A 22,996-nucleotide genomic window follows, 5' to 3' on the forward strand; every position below is an offset into this window, starting at 1 on the left:
TGAAAAATCCTCTTGTCTCAGACTATTTCTGAGTGTTGAGATCTACAAATTCTTTCTAGATTTCTGTCTTTTTCTACAGTTACAGCACTCTCACTTTAGGGCTTAGAGCAGCTCTGGTAAAGCCTTGTATTTTGATGAAGTTCAATAATCCCCCTAAATCACACCTTTATAGTACAATTCAAATCCAAATATAAGCTACTTGCACACAATGGTATATTCAATTAGATCTGCTCAATTCTTTTATATTTCAAGAATGGAAGAGCTAAGAATGCAAGTTTCAGCTATCTACTTTTTATTTTTTTGGCTAGATCAACAATTTCAAAAATGAAGATACTGGAGAATTGGAAGAAAAACAGTCAATTTCTGAAAAAAGGGCTTTTCACTTACCTTTGATGCCTCCCAATATTTGAGGTTTTCTCCTTAGTCAGGGCCCCGCCAAAATATCTATTTAGGACTAGGTCAAACTATACTTGCTCATATCATTCTCTCTGTCATGAAATCTGCTTTTGTCACAAGGGCTTTTTCAAGCATATAATATGTGACTATCTTAGTTCTATTTATATTTCTAAAATGATTTATACTATGGGCATCAGTGGTGGGTTTCAAATTTTTTTAGAACATCTTCTGTAGGTGTGGCCTACTTTGTGGGAGTGGCTTGCTGGCTATGTTACCAGTTGGGAGTGGCTTACTGGCCTTGTGACCAGGTGGGAGTGGCTTGCCGGCCATGTGACCAAGAGGGAGTGGCTTGGCGTTTAGCAACCAAAATGTTGGCTCAGAAATTCTGGCATTTGAAGAATGCAAGTCTTAAAGCTGTCAAGTTACAAGACCCTTGCATCCCTAACCCTTTAGAAAAAAACCCAGGGGTGCTCAAACTAGACAGCTTTAAGACTTCTGGACTTCAACTCCCAGAATTCCTCCTCCAGTCATGTTGGCTCAGGAACATGGCATTGAAGCAAAAAAATTTCAAGCCTACTCTGTGAGTTAGCATTCCTCAGCTGGATAAGAAATTTATTGTATGATTTATGGATTAAGGCATTAAAAAGGGTTGAAAAGGACAGGGAAAGAATAAGATGGCAATTCGATAGAAAAAGGGCTAAAACCATAATACTATGCTTTCTTCTTTTTTTCCTACCTTTTTCCTTTGTTTTTCCTTTAATTTTTTGGTAATAATATTAATAAAATATTGAAAAAGAAAATAGATTTAATGCATTGTAATTGTATTGTGTGTGTGTGTGTTTGCATACAGATTCAGACAGATAGAAAGAAAGCAAATAAGAAAGCCATCACTATGAAAAGCCCAGTAACATGAGCTGATAAACTCATCTAGTACCAAAAATAACAAACTTAGAAGTTACCCTGAATTTCTCCTGTTAGCCGTGTTGCTGCTGTTTTAATGCTGTTTTAATACTGTTTTAGTCTGGCTTGGGCTACTCCCTGTTTTATATTTTTTGGGTTGTTTAAAATAATTCACCCCAAGATCTCTGCTTCCTGAGAATGGGATAATTGGTGGGGGGGGATGAAATAAACAAGCTGTCAAGGCAGAAAGATCAGGATAAGAATTTATGAGGATAAGGAGACAACTTCAAGAAAATTCACCTTCCAGTCAGAACTAGTTTGGATAGAAATTGGCATCTTTGCAGATTGCCTCATGCTCCCCCATACCTGATAAAGAGATACGCTACAAGTACATACCATTAGCTCTCTTGTCTACTCAGCCCTTGGGACTTCACTAGCAAAGACATTTGGGCAAATTCAAGGTGAAAGTGTCCCAACAGAAGCAAGAACAGAACCGGTTAGATCTCCGGAGTGTTCCTCAAAACAACTGCCAGGAATTTCTTTCCTCTTGTTTTGATATCCTTTGGTCTTTCTTTTCATGTTTCTGTTAGGATACCTAAATATTATTGCAAAATGGAATTTTATGGCCTTTCCAACTAATTCTTGAGGACTCTGGGGACCAGTTTAGGCCATCTGTTGGAGGCTTCATGAACAGTGGGATCAAAGCAATTTGCCGTTTATTATTGTAACAGCAAAGCATCTCTCCAAACCCCTTTTAAAGCCATCTTTCTTATATTCTCTTGTCTCTCAACCAAGCAGCAGACGGAAGAAGGAAAGATTTACATAAGCCTTGAAATTAAGCCTCAGAGCCACATATTGTCCTACATCTAGGACGTCCTGTGTGGATCATGCATTTAATAGAACTCCAGATACTTTTTTTGAAGCAACAAAAAGAAAGGTAGACAACAATATCTTTCACTTGCTGCACTTTTGGCTAATATTTCCAGTTTCAGTTCAGAAAAGTGGAATGTACCGTATTAATTATAATGTAATTAACTAATGAAATGCCAGACAATTAGCTAATTCTCATTAATATGCACCTGTCATTTTTATTTATGTTGTTAGTCTACCAAGACATACATGCCAAGCAGCCAGCACATTTTTTCTCGTAAGTACCTCTCTAATCAGGGGTGAAATGCTCTGAACTCTGCTTGCTTCACTTCGCGCATGCGCACCGCAGGCACTAAGAAGCTTTTTCTGAGTCTGCAAAGGTAAGTAGAACAACAGGGGGACGGACGGATGGACAACTGCTGTGCCGCATGATTTACATTAGCTAGAAAGCAGGGTTTCCTGCTTTTTAGCGAATATAAATCACGCAGCACAGCTGATTGTTGCACAGCTGATTGTCGGAATTTTTAAAAAACTTTTTAAAAGCATTTTTACTAACTATTCGCCCGAATGGATAGTAAAAAAATACTTTTAGAAGTAAAAGAAAAGTTCCAATGATCAGCTGTGCTACGCGATCATCGGAACTTTTTAAAAAACTTTTTTTAAACATTTTTTTACTACCGGTTTGGGTGAACCGGCCCAAACCGATAGCATTTCACCCCTACCTCTAATGCAAACTACAATGTGAAAGTGGCGGCTAAGGAGACCTCCATAAGGAAAAGAAAGCCTGGCACGGAAAGTGATGAAAACAACATGTAAATTCTTCTCTGTCTGGGAATCTGAATGAGATTAAGGGCCCCACATATAAAACCAAAATGTCACCATCCACTCGGTATGTAAACCTCATGATGTCTTCTTATAACTGGCACTCTTAAGAATGTATATGATACCAACATGAAATATCTACATAGGAAGGGAATATTGTGAAGAAGGAAGAAGAACCAGGGCATCTCGACAATAACACAATGACTTACATCACTGCACATTGAGCGAACGAGAGGTAGTCCACCAGCACATCCAGGCCTTTGTTTTCATCATTGAGAAATTCACGCACCCATCTGCAAAGAAACAATAAGAAAAAAATGTGTCCAAAATGTTATTATTCCAGATGTTTTCTGATGTGACTTACTGACCGTCTTCAAAGTGAAACCGGGGCACTTTTTAAGGTTTATCCTTCCAATCAGTTGTCCTCAACCTAATAAGACAACAATTTCCAGGATTTCCAGCTGATGGAGGATTGCCTCTTTATACTTTCAAATAGTGTGTAAAGAAAGTTCCAAAGGTGCTTCCCCTCCCCCCCTGCATTTCTGGTTTCAAAGAGGGGTTAAAGAGGCCATCTATGTCAAAATTGAACATCCCTCTCTCAACAGAGGGGGAGGAACATAGACATAATCTATCTCCAATCTACAACAGTCTTTTCAACAGTTCCAAGAAGGCTCCACACCCATTCTCACCACTCAGGTGACCTTGATGCCACAGATAAATCTCCAGGTGACCTTAATTACTCGTTAAAAGAATGCAAATGACCAGAATTATACTCTCTGCAAGGAGTATAAATCCTTCCATTCTCCACCATCCAGTCAGAGCTTCAGTATTTCATTGAATGATGCCTTCTACCTAATGTAATTTTCTCCTCTTTTCTTCTTCTCAGTGTCTTTATTTCACAGGTTCACACTGCCGTTTCATCCATTTGATTGTGGCAATTCAAGTAACTGCAACTCTCAGGAATGAGAACCCGAGTTTATATGCACACTGAAAAATGTAGTATTTTGGCTAAAACTGATCCTATCCTCTTCCTCCTTCTTGTTGGTTCTTCTGTTTCTATATTTTTATAACCACTGCTTACGCTTGATTATACCTAATCTTGTTTTATATTAAAATTTCAGGGATGGATTTTGCCTAAAAAGGCAAGATATTAATTAGTTATAAATTAGACAAGCATTCCCCAACTTTTCCAGCTTTGGGGACGGGGGAGGGAGATGTAAGCAATGGGCAAGCATGTACGTGTGCACAGCTCCATTTGTCTGAGCGGTGGGCACACACGCTTGCCGCTCACATGAATGATGCATGCACATATGCGCTTGCCCGCTGCTCATGCAGGCTCATGCTTGCCCCCCACTTCAGGCAGCCCACTTCTGGCCCAGTAATAGGCCACAGTTTGGGGACTTGGGACCCCTGAATTAGATGGATACTTTGGGCATATAGAATCTTGCACAAAAATCAAATTCACCGTCTCCTGCAAAGTGCTGAATTAGTACTTAAAGCAGGGTTTCCAAAACTATGAGGTATATCCAGAGGTGAGCTGCTTCAGGTTCGCCTGGGTTCGGGAGAACCCATAGCTAATGTTATGGCTGGTTTGGAGAACCTCCAAATCCCACCTCTGGCTGGCCCCACCCATTACACCCCACCTCTCCCACCTCACCCCTCCCCTCCCAGGAGTCTCTATTCAGTCCGTTTTGGATGCGAGGTAAGTGCAGGGCCCACATGGAGGTTTTTTTTGGTGGGGGGGGAACAGGCCTCCCGGAAGTTTCAGAAGGGCCTCCAGAGCCCAGAGGAGGCAGTTTTCACCCTCCCAAAAAGCTCAAGGAAAGCCTCTGGAGCCTGGGGAAGGTGACCCCCCCCCATGATGCAGGAGGCCAACTAGACTATGCCCACCATGACCACACCCACCCAGCAACCAGGCATAGAACCCATTGCTAAAATTTTTGAAGCCCACCCCTGGGTATATCGTCTTCAGGGAGGTGGTACAGGCTGAGTTCAGGGGAGGGATGAAACAGCTTTTAGTTGTATATTGTTATAATCAATCCGCATTTCCCATTATATTATTTAATTGTTCATTCCGTTATTTGGATTTTTAGGGGAGGTATGAATATTAAGATTACAATAAAGGGAGGTATGATGGCAAAATGTTTAGGAACCCCTAATTGAGATACTTGAAAACTCACATAAATGACAACAGTCTGGGAGGGCAGCCTATTCAATGAAGCCCACACTTGAAGATTCATAGAATTATAACTGGAATTGTGCATGGAAAACAAATACGCTCCAATGGGATGTCCCTTCTCAATGGGAAATTCCCTCTGAAAGACTACATTTAAGTGAATGCCCATCTCCAGCCTAGACATCAGACATCAACAGTTCTCATTCTCAAATAACCACTCAAACTCAGCTTATTTTTAGGACTATGTCAAGTCTGGAGTTTTGGACTGATGTATATAAACTGGACAGGGTTCAGAGAAGACAGAAGAACATGATAAATTTAGAAGGAAATCAGCAACTATGGCCCACCCAATGTGTGTTCAGGGAGATTGTGGTAGCCCCTAGTTGTTGTAAACAAAATACTGTAACTGGTAAGGCTTTATCTTTCCATAGCAGGGAAGGGAGTGTTTGCTTAGGTTCCAAGACATCTGCTGGAGATCCCTCCCCCTCCTGGAGGCTTTGATGCAAGGAGGGAAAATGGCACGGGAAACGAATCTGACAAATCTGTAGGCAAAGAATCAAACTGTACTTGTTGGGCAGCACCAAACAAAGCTGTGAATGTGTACGTGGAGATGTGCCAACTCAGGAACAAGAACTGCACATCACAAGAGAGAGAATGCCTGCAGCTCGTGGTTTCAGTATGTGCTGTTATTTCCTGAAGCAGCTTTGGCTGACTGCAATTTTGACCATTAATCATTGGGACCCTGAAACACTCTCTCTCTCCCTCCCTCCCTCTCTCTCCCTCTCCCTCCCTCTCTCTCTCTCTCTCTCTCTCTCCCCCTCCCTCCCTCCCTCCCTCTCCACCCGCCCATTTCCTGCCTGTCTGAACTTCAGCCTCCAACCCCAGTGTGTTTCCTGTCTGATTTCAGTGGCTGCACTACTAATTTAGAGTCTTCAATGCATTTGTTGAAGGCTAAAGGATGTGGAGGAAGGAGCAAAGGCTCTCTAAGGCAAATCCCATCCTGTAATCAGGTAAGGAAGAGGAATTACAAGCGGGTGTGTGAGTTCCTAACAGAAGAGGAAGCCACACACTTATTATTTTTTTAGGGTGTGCTTGCAGAGAGGCTTCTTTACAAATGCATCTGCTGCCGTGCCTATTCAACTACAGCTGATTGGCAAAGCACATGTTATGCATATGGGTATCCCAAGGATTTACACCAAACGTTTCTCAGTCTCTGACCTGGAGCGCCATTGTCAATTACAACAAATAGACTAGATCCACCAAGCCCTTTGACAGTGCACAGTCATTTTATGCCTTCATTGGAAGGAATACATCCTCAAGAGCATGTGGGAGACAAGGCACAGATGTGAGCGAGCCCCTGCATGCACCGGTATTCATTTATGTACGTAATGCAAACTGGGTTTAGGAAAGTCCCAAGGACTGCTTCTACCAGAAATATCACCAATACCAACAACATTTCAGCCCCATCTGTATTAAGAGCAGAGAAACTGAGAAATGAGACACAGTTGCCTATAGAGAAAATATACTGTTTCTCCAGAGATTCAAATCAGTGGCCCAAGGAGGTTGGGAGAAAGGAAGGAAGGAAGGAAGGAAGGAAGGAAGGAAGGAAGGAAGGAAGGAAGGAAGGAAGGAAGGAAGGCAGGCAGGCAGGCAGGCAGGCAGGCATGAGAAATTTTGGGCAGATCCCTGCTGGGTTACATTATGGCACCACTTTTCGCCTCTAAAATTATTTGTTTGTTTGTTAAACAAAAATTACAACTTTGGAACAAACAAAATGAAAAAAAACTAACACTTGACAGGGACAATAGGCACATTAGTGCACTTACACATGCCCTGTAAACATGGGATGAGATCCACAGAAATCGTTAGAATTAAAACTGTAAAATTTAGTAGCTTAGAAAACTGAATTAGGTAAGATATTTCAGACTCTGACAACTCTGTTACAATTTTTTTTAAAAAGAAATCTGAATAGATATGCCTGATGTTTACATGAAAGCAAAAGAAAGCTTTAGAAAGATAGAGGAAATTTTTATCAAGGACATGTGGATTATTTGTAGCACTTGAAGATTGTCTACAAGAAGCAGGTTACCCTCCAAGATTGCATACATGAGTAAGGATTGTCTTATGTCCTTGTGTGCTTCCTTCTCCCCCAGAGAGTGAGAACCTATTTCCCCGATATCCAACCCTATCCCCCCCATCTCAATCACATCCTTTTAAAGTCTCTGCCAAAAATTCTCCTATTTCCAAGTCAGGGACACGTTCCAAATTATATTCTTATCATGGTTGTTCCTTTAAAAAACAAAAACAAAGCTAAGCCTTCTGTACCAAATTATCCCTGATTCCACCCACAGAAATGTTGAGTTCTGCAGCTAATTGCCTATTGCAAATATATGCTTTTGATAATCACCAGGAATGGCAAAAAGCAATAGCTGGGAATGATGGAAATTGTAGTCAACAATATCATGATGGCATGATATTTGTTCTACATTGGTAAGCCTCACTGACAACTTCATCACCGCAATGAAACCAGGTTTTCCTTGACGCACACGTTCAATTCTAATTTTGTAGACTAAGACCAGAAAAGGTTGGAAAATTATTATGCGTAATTTCCAGTTTAGTTTGCACCCAGTTCACTCCCAGTCACTTCCTTTATCCAGATGGGAGCAAGCACACCTGTCACCCAGCTCAACAAGCAGATTATATAAACGTATAAAAACCTTGACAAACATCAAAATAGGTACCAGGCAAAAGCAGGGAGAAAGGGGAGAGATGAACCACATGGAAAAATTTCTATTATCTATACATCTATCTGTATAGATAGCAATCAAAGGCAACTTTCAAAACCACTAGAAAGTGCACTGTGGGTAACTAGCATAGACAATCCCAAAGGAAATGACTTTTGGGTATTCCAGCCTTAACTCTCTTCTGTACATAAGAGCAGAAAATTAGAGATGGAAAGGAAGACACTGAATAATCTCTCCTTCATTCTGCACCATAAAGGAAATAACTGGTGGATGGGAAGGAAATATCCAATATAAAAACTGAAGCTTATTGACTGACAACATAAATTTCTGAGTTTTGTCTTGCAGAAGGAGATGCTGGCGAGCTATTCATGTCTTCTCATTATAATGTTTGGTTCTCAGTATAACAGCCGTCCCATAAATAGCTTCCATGATTCACTATTATGAAGCAGAAAAGATTTTACATGTATTGATTTTCAGTAAAATCCGCACATATATTTTTTTTCCTCATTCTTGTATAGGGTAATCAGAGAGTGAAATATTGTTTCAATAAATACTTATACAACACTTTGCCATTTTTCATGTCACATAGCAAAAACAATTACAGTTGTCATCATTATACAACCTGAATCTTCATTGTTGCTAATAAAAACAGCAACAACAACAACTGAAAGTCGACATTTATAATATCTTTCCTAATTGCTGAAATAATTCTTATCTACTATGAAAATAGAGGAGAGACTGCTTGCTTCGACACGGTAAACTCTTAAAAAACCCACTTTTTATATTTTCAGCGGTCTCCATATATTCTTTCACTTTGACCAGTGCTATGATTAGCAGAAGGAAAAGAATACCATTTGATGCCAGAAAATTATTTGTTAACAACATTCTGGTGCTTTGGGGGAGAATACTATGCTTTTTTTCCCCAGGTGGCTGGGAGAAAAAACATTCTGATAAATAATAGCACACCTAGCTTTCTAATCCAGGACAGTTCTAGCAGAAGAGTCCAAACTAGATTTTTTTATAAAGGGCTGATTGATACAATACTTTCAATTTTCATTGTTCGTATTATAGACTGCATGGCAATTTTTCCATCCCATTAAATAAAATTAGTAGCTTTTAAATAGAATTGGTATGCTGCTTAAAGAGGCAGTTGGAGTGAACTGAAGAGGTTAAAGTCTTAGATTAAGATCAGAAAATTCCAAATTCAACTTCCCATTTTGTCTAAATGGCTTTGTGTCAGTTATTGTCTTTCAGCCCAATTCTACCTTTCAAAGTGGAGCTGAGGATAATATGGCTGAATCACACCTCTAGCAGTTTCTAAGGCTATGGAAAAAGATGTGCTTATTTTTAAGGAGCTTCTAGTGTTCTTTTTCCCTTACACGCACACACACATATGTACACCCCTGTAGACCAGGGGTGTCAAACTCGATTGCATTGAGGGCCACATCAGGGTTGTGTTTGGGCTGGGGGGGTTGGGGGGAACATGGCCAGGGTGGGCATGGCCAGCTGAACATCACTAGTGACGGGGGCGCCTATGGTGGCCCAAGTGCTCTGCTAGCGAAAACAGGCTCTCGAGCTCTGTTTTTGACTGCGACAGCATCCTGCAACCTTCCTCCAGTGAAAATGGAGCTGGGAGGGCTGCACACAGCCCTCGCAAGCTCCATTTTCACTGGCAGAGTCACCGCGGGCCAGTTCTCTGCTGTTCCAAGGGTGGCCCTGCAGGCCCGATATAAGCACCCCATGGGCCAGATCCGGCCCTCGGGCATTGAGTGACACCCCTGAGAGAGATAATATTTACATCTGGATTTCCAGATTTTAATCCTTTGCATCCACAATTCACTGTGTACTGCAATTCAGTTCGAGGGGTGGGGTGGGAAGGGAAATGTCCTTAACTCTGAACTCTCATGCTCTGCAGAACAGCTGAGTATTGTGTTAGTGAAGAATTCTGGATTAGAAAGACTGAATGTTTTGTTTTCTGACATTGTGTGCACTATGATTCCCTTTTAGAAAGTCGTACATGTACCTCATTCCACCTTATGTAAAACATTTGATTCTGCCCCACACTCCTAGCATTTCACCTTTTCTCATCCCTTTCACATTTCTGAATCTCACACCTCATGTTATTGTTTGTTCAGACCTCACCAAAGGATACTGCTGACTAAGCATCACCCTTGGTGTCAGTTCCAGCTGACCTGAGGAATTCCCACCCAACCAGGCCCAGAAGCTAAGGACAGGAACAGTTCAGCTTCCTGCTCTTGTTGGTGTTTCCCTTCCAGCTGGAACCAGGACAGGTGGGAGGCAGGAACACATTTCTCAATTCTCCATAGCAGGCTTCCACATCTTTTAGATACAATAGGAAGCTCTTTGCTAGGGTGTAGCAATCTAGATGTGAAATTTAGGGAGTAAGGAAGGCAGGGGATTAAATGTTTCCTTACACAAAATACTATCGTTGAATGGGGAACAGCTCCTGTCTTAAATCCAACTTCTCGTCAGACAGAAGGACTGCATAGAAAGAGTTCAAGTCAGAAAAAACCCAGATCAACTTTCTTCCTTTCAACAAATCATCTCCTGGCAAGGTTCTCACAACATGCTAAACCCTAAACTGAAATTAACAAAACACAATCGTTGTGTTCACACAGAATATTATGCCCTCTCCTTGTCATGCCCCTGTCGGAGCCTGAATCTGTGGAGGAGGACGAGTAGGAGCTGGGGCCTACGGAGGTTGAGGGGGCAGGTTCGTTGGCTTTGGAGGAATTCGGGGAGGAGCAGGACGGGCCAGTCCCAGGTCCCTCTGGCTTGGGACGGCTTGCCAGCAGGGAGGAACAGGGGTAGGATGACTGAGAGAGGACAGGCTATGGAAATGAGGAGCGACAGAGCTCAGGTGATGAGCAAGGACTGCCCCCTCCTGATCCCTGAGCATAGAGAGTAGAAAGGAGGCAGGAACAGTGCAGGCCGACCCAACAACTCGTGAGGAGAGCACCCCACCCCTCTTCACAGGGCACACCTGGGGACTGAGACTTAAGGAGATGCTGTGGGGAGGGGACAAATTTGTCAGGAACAAATGCTGAATTTGTGCGATTTTGTGTGCCGTTGCTGACATCTGGAATTTGCAGGACTTCTTGCTTTATTCCTTGTTTTGTGGACTCATTGCTTTCTTCCTTGCTTCATGGATGTATTGCCTTGTTCTTTTGCCTCGCTGGACTTCTTGCTTTGAAGCAGTTGTGCTAACAGCTGCTGGACTCCTCGCAGCCAGAGACTGCTATGCATGTAAGAGCGCTTTGCTTCAGGACTTGCCATAAATGTGGGAGTGTTTGGGGGAAAGTTGGAGAAAGTTGGAGAAATAAAGGGATGTCTTGAACTATCAGCTGACTATGTTGCCTTTGTGCCTTATCCCGGGTGATCACACTCCTCCCAAATAATCCCTTTTATAATTTAATGCGAATTCACACAATATATTTCTTAGAAATACTGGCCCATAATCTATATAGACTGATCTGATATGTTGGACAAACCCCACAATTATATGATCTCTGGATCATAGTTTTGGCTTGACTACTAAGGATCAACCATTGACTGCTATTCTGTATTGGTTTAAAGGCCAGCCTGACTATATAAAAAACGGTGTGGACCACAGTATGAATTCATGCAATCCAGCCGCCAGAGAGAAAAGACCCCAACCCTGTGAGACAACACACACCATCAACTGTAATGCCTGTTCAAATAGCACTTTCTCAAACTTCAACATGATGCATGATGCACTTCTTTAAAAGCTTGGTTAACAATAACTTACCCAATGTGATTGGTCCTTAAAGAGATCTCCAACTCCCTCAGCACTTTGGTAGATTCCTGCACCCTCCGACGGAACTTCTGTAAGCATAAATAGCTCCTTGTTCTAGTACTATACAGCACAATCATTTGTTTAGACAAATGAACCACAATTGCAGGGGCAGGATTGTCCATCCATTTCCTTTTCTATCACACTTCATATCCCTCCCTTTTTGCTTATAAGAAAATAATTTTACCATTAGTTATAGATAGTCATCAACAAGATGGATATTTCCATATGTCAGAATGACCTGGACTTGATTCAATGGTCACTGTTTGTTTTTTGTTGTTGCTGAGTACAAATAAAATATTTCTTCTGTAAAGCAAGGCCTGCACTGCAGACGTCCAGTGGTATGAAGACTGCATGTAGAAGTGCCCACGGAGTCTAGTTTGCACGTTCAGCACTGCCAAATTTCTTCCTGCCCAGTGAATTAGTAGATAGATCACCACAACTTGTGGGGCTGTAGAATATATTTATTTTTCACAACTACAATTGTGGTAACTGCGACTCCAATGACTTATCCCTTATACAGGTAGTCCTTAACTTACAACCACAATTGGGACCAGAATTTCCATGGCTAGCAAGGCAGTTGTTAAGTGAGTCGCCCTTAATTTTAAGGCCTTTTTGTGCCACAGTTGTTGAATGAACCACCACAGTTATTAAATGAATCAGGCAGTCATTAAGTTAATCCATGCCCCCCCACCTTTGATTTAGCTTACTGGAAGTTGGCTAGAAAGATCGCATGACCCTGAGACCCTACAACTGTTGTAAAATATGTGCTGGTTTCCAAGTGCCAGAATTGATCGTGATTGTGGGGATGCTGCTACAGCTGTAGTGGATAGGCTGGTCATTGCTTTTTCAGTGGATTATAACTTTGCATAGCCACTTGATTGATTTTAATTTGATGAGAGATAATATTCTGCTTGGGCCAATGTGTGGTATAGTATATATTTTGGTATTCCAAAAAATGTTTTGGTATTCCATAAAGTGTGGGGGAGGGGAGGGGGGAGCTGTTTCTTTGGTCACCATTCTCCAAACAATGGAAGCCATTTTAGGCTTAGAGTAATTTTATTGTCACTTTAAATGTACACTAATTCGCATACATTAAAATGAAATTTCATTTCATACAGGGTCGTGGCGATATGCACCACATAAACATGATGAGAAAAAAATTACGCATATATTATAGGACACAGGGAAACAACCCAGTCTTGCTGACTTTTCGAGGAGGTCCCACTCGCCAACTTCAGGCTGGTGCCCTCGGCTTTGAGCTTGTGCGAGCAAAGTGTGATAGGAGCTGCCGTCTTTCTATAAATATTGGTGGGGGTGTGTGGAGTGCTGGCTTTGTTGCTGTAAGCAGGTTAGTTGGCTGTGTTGTTACATCTTGATTAGTTGATGGAGATGATGTATGCAGATTAGTCAGTTATTTCGTAACAGCCTAAGGTACTAGCTGTGTGCCTATTAGTCTTTTGTGTTGTAACGATCTGGGTAATGTGCTGTGTGATGAAATCCTGAGCTCTAGTGTAGTTGTAACATCCTGAACCTTTGCGTTGTAACCTCCTGAGTTCTGTGATGTAATGTCCTGAGCAGATGGCTGTGATGTAACATCCTGGGCTTTGGTTTGGCTCCAAGTTTGCAGTCTGGCCATGTGTTCATGGCATGTGTCAGTTTGCTCTGTATGGGGGTCAGAGGGGTTGCAGCAGTTGGTGATGTCGCCATGGTTTGGCTTCTGGATGGTAGTTGCATTTCATCTATGGGATGGGTTTGGGTTTGAGTCTGGTGAGGGTGGTTGGTGGTGGTATCCTGTGTTGTACTGGGTCCGGTGTCGGTTTTCGTGGCTGGGACTCGTTTGTTGACTAGGGCTAGTTTCCACACACAAACACACCAATATTTATAGAAAGACGGCAGCTCCGATCACGCTTTGCTCGTACAAGCACGAAGCCGAAGGCACCAGCCTGAAGATGGCGAGTGGGACCTCATCAAAACGTCACTAAGATACTCTCAATCTTACATGGGAAAAGACCTGCATACCTGTACCCGTGAAAATCTAAGAATATATAAATAAATAAATAAATAAATAAATAAATAACTGTGTGTGTGTGTGTGTGTGTGTGTGTTATGTCAAAGCACTCGGTGTGCCCAAATATGGGAGGGAGCATACTGCTTCCCTTATTTATCAGCACAAATGCTATATAGACACATGGCGAGAAAAATTAATCTTGCGAGTTTACCAACCGGATTAAATCATTCTTTTAAGGCTTACCTTTCGGGTAACACCTGGATCGAGGAAACTCTTCAATTTCTGTATATATGTATGGGGTGGATTCTTCACTTGAAACCTTTCCTGTTCCACATTGGGTAGGGAAAAAGAAACGGAGGGAAGAGGTAAAGGAAATTATTGTGTATGCAAGAAGTCTTTGAAAGACAGCATTGGAATGCTGCATTGTGGATTTATTAATTCAAGAATTCTCCCCTCAGCATATAAGGGAGAGCCCTCACTTGCATTGAAAGCATGCCAGCCAAGGACTCAACTTAGCTACCTGCTAATCCAAATAGCAGATGCTTCTTTGTGTCTGCTTTCCTAATAAACATGAAAGGAAAGCCATTTTCATTTTGTGCTCCACCCAGATTTCCCCCCACCCCTCTGGCTCCTCAACAGCCCTTTTCTTGTGCTCACATGTTTTAAAAGTCTGTCCCTATAAGTTCAAGATTGTAAGACTAGGCACAATTGCTCTGTTAGAGAGTTTTACTTCTAAGTGTGCAGGAATATAGGTTCAGATTTCAAATAATCAAACTGGAAACCATTTTCTTATCAAAGTGCCTGCCTGCTCATAGACCTGCAAAAAGAATATTCTGAATTCCTGAACAAATAAATGGATCGAGTTTGGGCATTTAAATAGTGGCTACTACTGCAAGATCAAAGGCCTTTGTGTATGAGATTGGTGATTGTGTTAATGCCCTACATTTAGCTTTGATCAAATATAGTTATCAGCCTGATCCAGCAGCCTCCTTTAATTCTATGTAGCATCCATTTGCATCCATATGTTTGGATGTAGGAGGTTTTGGTTTTTTTACAGGATTTGTTTTCCTTCCCAGATGGTTTCTCCTGATAGTTCATCTCATAAAAAGCAATTTTCCTTTAAAATAACCCAAGCATTATCTCAGGGACTCTGTGCCTCTGTACTGCTCTTAAAAAAAAAAAAAGCTGGGCTGAAGCACACAATCACTTTTCTTGGCAAAACGTTTCCAGTTTCAGAGCAGCACTGAAAGATGAGTTGCAATTGCTTTACACTTACATCCTGAATTACTCCAGGTTTGACACAGCCTTCAGCAAAATGTTTATTTTAATTTGTATGCCGCCCCACTCCCGAGGCCCTCTAATTAGCCATGTTCTATATTGACACCTCCTGCTCATTTGGCAGCTGGGTCCAGGAACATATAAACCCTTGTGGGGGGGGGGTTGTTTTGTTTTTTTGTTTGGTTTGGTTGTGGGTTTTTTTTAGGGAAATAAGGGGAACATGTAGGGATGTGGTGGCTCAGTGGTTAAGACACTGAGGTTGTTGATCAGAAGGTTGGCAGTTCAACGGTTCGAATCCCTAGTGCCGCATAATGGAGTGAGCTCCTATTACTTGTCCCAGCTTCTGCCAACCTAGCAGTTTGAAAGCATGTAAAAATGCAAGTAGAAAAATAGGAACCACCTTTGGTGGGAAGGTAACACCGTTCCGTGCACCTTCGGTGTTTAGTCATGCAGGCCAGATGACCATGGAGACATCTTCAGACAGTGCTGGCTCTTTGGCTTTGAAACGGAGATGAGCACCGCCCCCTAGAGTCGGGAATGACTAGCACTTATGTGCGAGGGGAAACTTTAACCTTTACCTAAGGGAAGCATTAGCAATGAAACTTGTCTGGGCTCAATCAGTATTTTAGGGATACTCCATTAAAAAAGCCAGGCCTCTCTTGTATCTTTTAAGTGTTGTTCTCTATACTAGTGTTCCTTAAACTATTTTCTGAGACCCCTTCCCAGTTTTAAAGTTTATAAATATAATAAATATTTCTTGATATTTACCAAATTAAACATTAACATTGATACAATTGCTGCCATTACATTTCTCACAATCGTTTGACTGGACTTACTATTTCAGTATATCATTTCTGGCAAATTATTTTGATTTTGTAGGCCCTTGAGAAGGTCTTGGAGGACCCCCAGGATCCTCAGACCACACTTTGAAAAACGCTGCTCTAAAAAATATTAAATTGACCAAAAATGTCCAGAAAATAAAAAAAAGCATTTCTTTTCTTCAGTTTGTAACGGAGCTTTACCTAGATCAAGTGTAGAAATTTCCCATTACTGACAAGGATAACAGGGACTATTCCTAGATGCCAAAGACTTCAGCAACCATGCATAAAAAGAGCCTTCAGATAAGGAGATGTTGTCTGATCTTTTAAAGGAAAACAAAGCCCTGAGATCAAGGGCACCACATGTTATTTCTGGCAATAGTCCTCTTGAGTCATAAGCCGATGTGCCCTGACATGTTATGTCTCTTTGGCAAAGTTAGTCTCCCTCCCTCTCCATCTTAGCTCCTACAGCCCTCTTACCTGGTCACAGATTAGATCCCATTTCTTCTCATTGTCATATTGCCTCAGAAGACGGGCCTTGTCAGGAGGGAGATTCATGGAGCTCTGTGGAAAGAAGCAGAGGGACAGGTAGTGAGGAGGCATACGAGACTGCCTTCTGCATCCCGCAATGCATCTTCAGAACTGGGTGTGTGGTAGAATGTATGCATTATGTGGTGTATATTCTGCAATGGGCTGCTGAGCAGAAGGCAGGGTTTATTTTATTTTATTATTATTTATATCCTTGCTTTATTTAATTTTTAAAAATAACTCAAGGTGGCAAACATCCAACATACCACGCTCCTCCTATTACCTTACAATAACCCTGTGAGGTGGGTTGGGTTGAGAGTGGCCCAAAGTCACCCAGCTAGCCTTCATGGTCAAGGCGTGACTTGAACTCATTTCTTGCCCTCCCGCCTGGTGTCCTAATCACTAGACCAAACTTGCTTTTTAAAATGTTTTTTTTAAAAAAAAACATTCATTCATTCAATCAGTCAGTCAGTCAGTCATCGGTCAGTCAGTCAAACCATTTATATGCCCATCTTGTATCAATCTCTGGATGGTTCTCAGACAACAATTAAAATAATTTCAATAATAAAACAAAATAATACATATATCTATTAAAACCAACATCATTACAAACCTGGCACCAAAATTAAGCTTCCATGTACATTCCTCATAAAATCCTCTCGCCCACTTCATCCTATCCCAGTACTTGGGAGCCTGATTTTAAGTATTTTTTGGAAGGCTAAGAGGGCAGAGGCCTGCCAAACTGCAAGGAGAAGGGCATTCCATAGGGCAGGGGCTGCTACAGAAACAGGCATGGTTCCTAGATTCCATAAGATGGTGATGTTTAAGAGAAGGTACTAGGAACATGTGGGCTGGCAAACTTTCAAGACCCATGGGGACTGGATAGCAGAAGAATGTACTGGCTTGTCGAGAGTCCAGAATTTAAATCAAAACCACAGAGCATCCAGGACACTGAAGCTAATAGCCTTCTATTCGGCATCTTTGTGCAAAGACCAGCCTTTTGTTACAACCTACAACTTTTATGGTGCCGTCCTGAGCATCTCTGTTAGGAAGGCAAGCACACTGAGTTTTGTGGGATGTCCCGGGTGATCGCATATTGGATTGTAGTTCAAACATTTCATTTTGTGCAATTTGCAGAAAGGGAATGTTTAAACAATTGTAAATCTTAGGACAGGGGTCAGCAAACTGCGGCTCTGGAGCCTCATGTGGCTCTTTCCTCCTTCTGCTGCGGCTCAGTCACCAGTTGGCGCCACAATTTTGAGAGGAGCTTCGCCGGGGGGGTGGGTGGAGAAACACAGTGCGCCAGGAGAAGACTCTATGGCAAGGGGAGGGTTTTTCAGTTGTCTCCACAATTGATAGGCTTTCGGTTATGACAGGTAGAGGAAAAAGTACGCTGCGCTAGGAAGAGACTCTATGGTGAGGGAACTGGACTTCCAGTCAGCTCCAGAATTGAACAGGGGGCTTCCAGTTAGGACCTTGCTGTTTTCTTTTCTGTGGGAAATGGGTCCAAATGGCTCTTTGAGTGTTTAAGTTTGCCAACTCCTGTCTTAGGACAAACCTGTCTCCACCCTCCCCGTCAAAATTAATTTCTCCTGAATGTCCATAACCAAATTTTTTCTGAGCCTTGCTCCAATGTCTACCATCCAATAAAGGGAGATTCTAATCCCTGGAGGAGGGTTTTGTGGGGAGAGGCAGCTTGGTTAAGGGACTATTTTTCCCAGGCAGCTTTGCTAGTTCTCTTTTCACTTATTTACACTTATTTACAGGTGCTATAGGCCAGTGGTCCCCAACCCCCGGTCCGCGGAGTACCTGGCACCGGGCCGCGCAGCGGCCGGGGGACATGATCGCTGCAGCGGCCGGGGGACATGATCGCTGCAGCGGCCGGGGGACATGATCGCTGCAGCGCAAAGGCTCCTGGGCCGTGCGCAAAAGCTCCTGGGCCGTGCGCAAAGGCTCCAGGGAAGAGAGCCCCGCACAGGTACGCAATCAATGTGTCGTCGCGAACAACGCCCCCCCACCCCTGCACGCGCTCAGCGGGCCACGGTAAAATTATCAAAGACTGACTGGTCCGCGGCGATAAAAAGGTTGGGGACCACTGCTATAGGCCACTCCAATTCTGAATATATATTTATCTGACATCCATAAATCTGTAAAATTCTCAGCATCTGATGATGAATTGTTTATTACCCTCAATTTCCTTAAACAAATTATGTCCTCTTTGATTTCTGTTTTAATATCTGCATTTTTACTGTAAGATTGTTTTCTATTTTGTTTTGGATGTTTTTCATTATTATCTATTAAATTTATAGGCCACCCATTTCATTCCACAAAGCAACCCTTTTATGTTTATGTACTTTTTTAATGACAGAAACTTGAACCCAACCATGTAGTTTATGGGATTGTTTTAGGCCAAACTTTCTCAAATATTTTGTCTTCCACTTCCTTTCTCCTGTTTGTTCTGATCTAGAAACATGGGGTTCCAACTTTGGAATATGTTTTGTTTGTCAAAGATAACTCAAATGTTCCACCATCAGGACAGATCACCCCAACTTTACTAGCATGATCTGACCACCTAGTGGCAATTCAAACTGTGAGATGGAAGAATAGTGCATGTCAAGATTAGATCACTTCCAATAAAATCAGGCATTCCATGATAGCAATGGATGGATGGTTAGAATAGGCAATGCTGAAATGATAACAGGTGGAATTGTTGGGCTGGGTGGTAGAAAGCTTTGAAAGCTGGTCCAATATATCTGGAAGAAACCAGGTTGGAGAAGCTTGGCTCTCATTTCTCTTTCCCTTTAAGAATGATATCTGCAGCAAAGAAAAACCTCATGGAAGAGAAAATTCTATTCTATTCTATTCTATTCCTATGGTATTCCCATCCTATCCCATCCCATCCCATATTCATCTCTGATCTCAATGTATCGAACAGATATGATAGCTTTAGGGCTTAACTAGAAATAATAACTCAAATGAGAAAGTGAAATGAAAGTGCCTTACTATAAAGTATTCTGATTCACACCACTTGTTCACCTATCCATTAATTTGCGCTTTGACTAGAAACCCTTCTTCCCATCCTGAAAGCTTCAGGCAAGGGTTTCTCTTAACAATCTGAAATAATTATACATTGACTCAGAACTGCTATGGATCCAACATGTGTCTTTATTATCCAGGTTTGTTTGTTTACATTATGGTAGGAAGTGAACAGAAGGTAGTTTGAAAAGAGAAGACCGTTGCTTACATCTGCACTCTTTCTATTCTTGTACTTTTTAGTTGCTCTATAACACAGTAAGACAAAATTAGTTTACCCACATATAGTACTGGAAGAAGCTAATCATCTCTCAAACCATGTGTACCTTTTAAAAATTGCAACGTGTCACAGTCGAATCCAGGGGTGGTTGCTGCCAGCATTACTGCAAATGATCTGTGCGCATGCGCATTTGCATCTAAAAAAGTCTGTGCGTGCGCAAAATGTTTAAAAAGGGGGGAAATTACATTTGCAATGAAAATTGTTCTGAGCAGAACCGAAAATCAAGATGGTGGTGCCTTAGGAGAACTGGTTTGGGGGCGTGCCAGGCCTGGGTCTCTGCCAGTTCCAGTGACTCAGGCCGGCAAATTACTACCAGTTCAGCCAAACTGGTGCAAACCGGTAGGAACCCACCTCTGGTCAAATCCCAAAAAGGAGCCTGTGGTATTATGGATATACTGTCCATGTAGGCATGAAATTGTCTTGCGTACTGTCAATGCTTCTGGCTCTAGTTTTCTCCAGATATTAAAGCTGCAAGACTTGACTGATTTCTTCATGCTCAAAATAAGACCTAGAAGTTTTCCTCTAAAGGTCTGAAACTGGAAACCATCTGTTTCTAAGATTAGGGCGGGTTAAAAAAAAATTCAATTCCTTGCCTCATTCAGTGGTAAAAATTTCCAGTGTCTAAATCTGTGTCTATGTGTAAGTTACATGTAAGCCTTCAAGTCAGTTTTGATTCTTGCAAACTACAAGGACAAGTCCATGCAATCTTCTATGGCAACATTTTCAGAAATGGCCTATCTTCTCCTCTTCCTTCGGAGGATTAAAATGAATGGCTCAAAGTTACCCAGTTGGCTTCTATATAGATGCAGGACAAAAACTCAGGCCTTTCCACTCCAAGGTCAGCACTTTAACCACTACACCAAATTGGCTTTTTTACATGGATATTTGGGACGCGGTGGCTCAATGGCTAAGACGCTGAGCTTGTTGATCAGAAAGGTTGGCAATTTGGCGGTTTGAAACCCTAGTGCTGCATAACAGAATGAGTTCCCGTTACTAGTCCCAGCTTCTGCTAACCTAGTAGTTCGAAAGCATATAAAAATGAAAGTAGAAAAATAAACCATATTTGGTTGGAAGGTAGCAGCATTCTGTGTCCCTTCGCCATTTAGTCATGCCGGCCCCATGATCACATAGACGTCTTCGGACAATGCTGGCTCTTCGGCTTTGAAATAGAGATGAGCACCGCCGCCTAGAGTCAGGAACGACTAACACATATGTGTGAGGGAACCTTTATCTTTCCATGGATATTTGGATAATCTTTGACTTACAACAGTTTGCTCAGTGACCATTTAAAGTTACAATGACACAGAAAAAAGTGACTCATGAATGTTTTTCACCCTTACAACCGTTTCAGCACTCCCCTGGTCACACGATCATAATTCAGATGCTTGGCAACTGAGTCATATTTATGACGATTATAGTGTCCCCTGGTCCTCCGATCACCTTTTGTGACCTTTTGACAAACCAAGTCAATGGAGAAAACCAGATTCACTTAACAATAGTGTTACTAGTTTAACAACTGCAGTGATTCACTTAGCAACTGTGGCAAGAAAGGTTGTAAAATGAGGCAAAACTCAACATATGTCTCACTTAGCAAAAGAAATTTTAGGCTTAATCGTGGTCATAAGTCGAGGACTACCTGTATTGTACATCACAAGTTCTCACTGATCTAAGGTTTTACAAGTTTTGCAAGAGGTTCAGGCATGCTTAATACTATACAGCTGTACAGGAATGATCCCCAAGCTACATATTTCCCCTCTCACGTTCAGCCACATTTCTTCCCTCCTGCCCTTCTCCTGTAAATAAGTAGAATATAATGCTTTTAGCCAACAATATCTTCCAGAAGGAGACTCTTTTATTTTTCCTAGGCAAGGAGGCATTTGCTTTCAGGAAATGGCAAAAAAAAGACCTAAAAATAAAATCAAACATGACTCATTGCAGTACTGTCGTGCCCATGTGGTGGTCAGACTATGATACACTCAGCAGTTGAAACACTTCCAGAGTTTCATACTGACAATACAAGAAGTAGCTTCTGTAGATGCAAGAAGCTAAAAAACATATTTTGGGTTTAGGATTTTCCTCTTGCTATCCAAAAAACTGAGTTTGAAACTGTACAAATGTTTAGATTGGTTTCTACTTTAGAGAGGCAGATGAATAGGCATGATGCTGTCAGAGCATTTGTGGAGGTAAGGGAATACTCCATTTTTATTGGAGCATGACTTGATTCCCATTGGCAAGATTTTCCTTACAAGTAAGTCCTTGACCTACAACCACAACTGAGCCCAAAATTTATCTTGCTAAGCAAGACGGTTATTTAAGTGAGTTTTACCCTGTTTTACGAACTTTATTGCCACAATTGTTAAGTAAATCAGTGCAGTTGTTAAGTTAGTAACAATTGTGAAGTAAACCTGGCTACACTTTGGCAGTTCGATCCTCACCGGCTCAAGGTTGACTCAGCCTTCCATCCTTCCGAGGTGGGTAAAATGAGGACCCAGATTGTTGGGGACAAGAGGCTGACCCTGTAAATCACTTAGAGAGAGCTGTAAAAGCACTGTGAAGTGGTATATAACTCTAAGTGCTATTGCTATTCTCCATTGTCTTTGCTGGTTAGAAGGTCGCAAAAGGTGATCAACCAGCCTCAGGACACTTCAATCGTCATAAATATGAACCAGTTGCCAGGCATCCAAATTTTGATCATGTGGCCAGGGGGTTGCTGCAAGGATCGTAAGTGTGAAAAACAGTCATAAGTCACTTCTTTTAGTGCCGTTGTAACTTGGAACAGTCACTAAACGAACTGTTGTAAATCAAGCACTACCTGTACTGTATGTTATCTTTGATTTTTTTTAAAAAAAGGTAATCCCTCTGGGGTCTAAGGAGGACTTTAGAACACGGCTTTTATATAGCAATAGGAACAGCAGTCTTCTGCCAGCCTAGCAGTTCGAAAACACGTAAAAAATGCAAGCAGAAAAATAAGAACCACCTTTGGTGGGAAGGTAAAAGCATTCCATGCGCTTTTGGCATTTCGTCATGCTGGCCACATGACCACAGAGACGTCTTCAGACAGTGCTGGCTCTTTGGCTTTGAAACGGAGATGAGCATCGCCCCCTAGAGTTGGGAACGACTAGCACAAATGTGCGAGGGGAACCTTCACCTTTACCTAGCAACAGCAGTAGCCTATATACTGCCCCATAGCTCATTATAGCACCCTCTTTACTACGTAAGCATTATTTGCAATTGCCCCCAACAATCTGGGTCCTCCTTTTACTGATCTCAGAAGGATGGAAGGCTGAGTCAACTTGAGCTCTGTC

The 22,996-nt window shown here is 41.9% G+C and overlaps 1 protein-coding gene across 1 annotated transcript in view; it reads right to left on the bottom strand.

Annotated features, from left to right (window-relative positions):
• FMNL3 (formin like 3) overlaps positions 1-22,996 on the bottom strand; it is a 111,374-nt gene that overhangs the window by 36,189 nt on the left and 52,189 nt on the right. Inside the window, exons 2-5 of the mRNA XM_087710458.1 lie at positions 16,331-16,414; positions 13,998-14,078; positions 11,699-11,775; positions 3,198-3,281 (exon numbers count right to left, since the gene is read on the bottom strand). Of these exons, the coding sequence (XP_087566584.1) occupies positions 3,198-3,281; positions 11,699-11,775; positions 13,998-14,078; positions 16,331-16,414 (326 nt within the window). The remainder of the gene's footprint in view (positions 1-3,197; positions 3,282-11,698; positions 11,776-13,997; positions 14,079-16,330; positions 16,415-22,996) is intronic.

Source organism: Thamnophis sirtalis, unplaced genomic scaffold, assembly GCF_051295495.1.
Source record: "Thamnophis sirtalis isolate CommonGarterSnake01/CBP01778 unplaced genomic scaffold, rThaSir2_p1.2 scaffold_3, whole genome shotgun sequence".
Taxonomy (NCBI): Eukaryota; Metazoa; Chordata; class Lepidosauria; order Squamata; family Natricidae; genus Thamnophis; species Thamnophis sirtalis.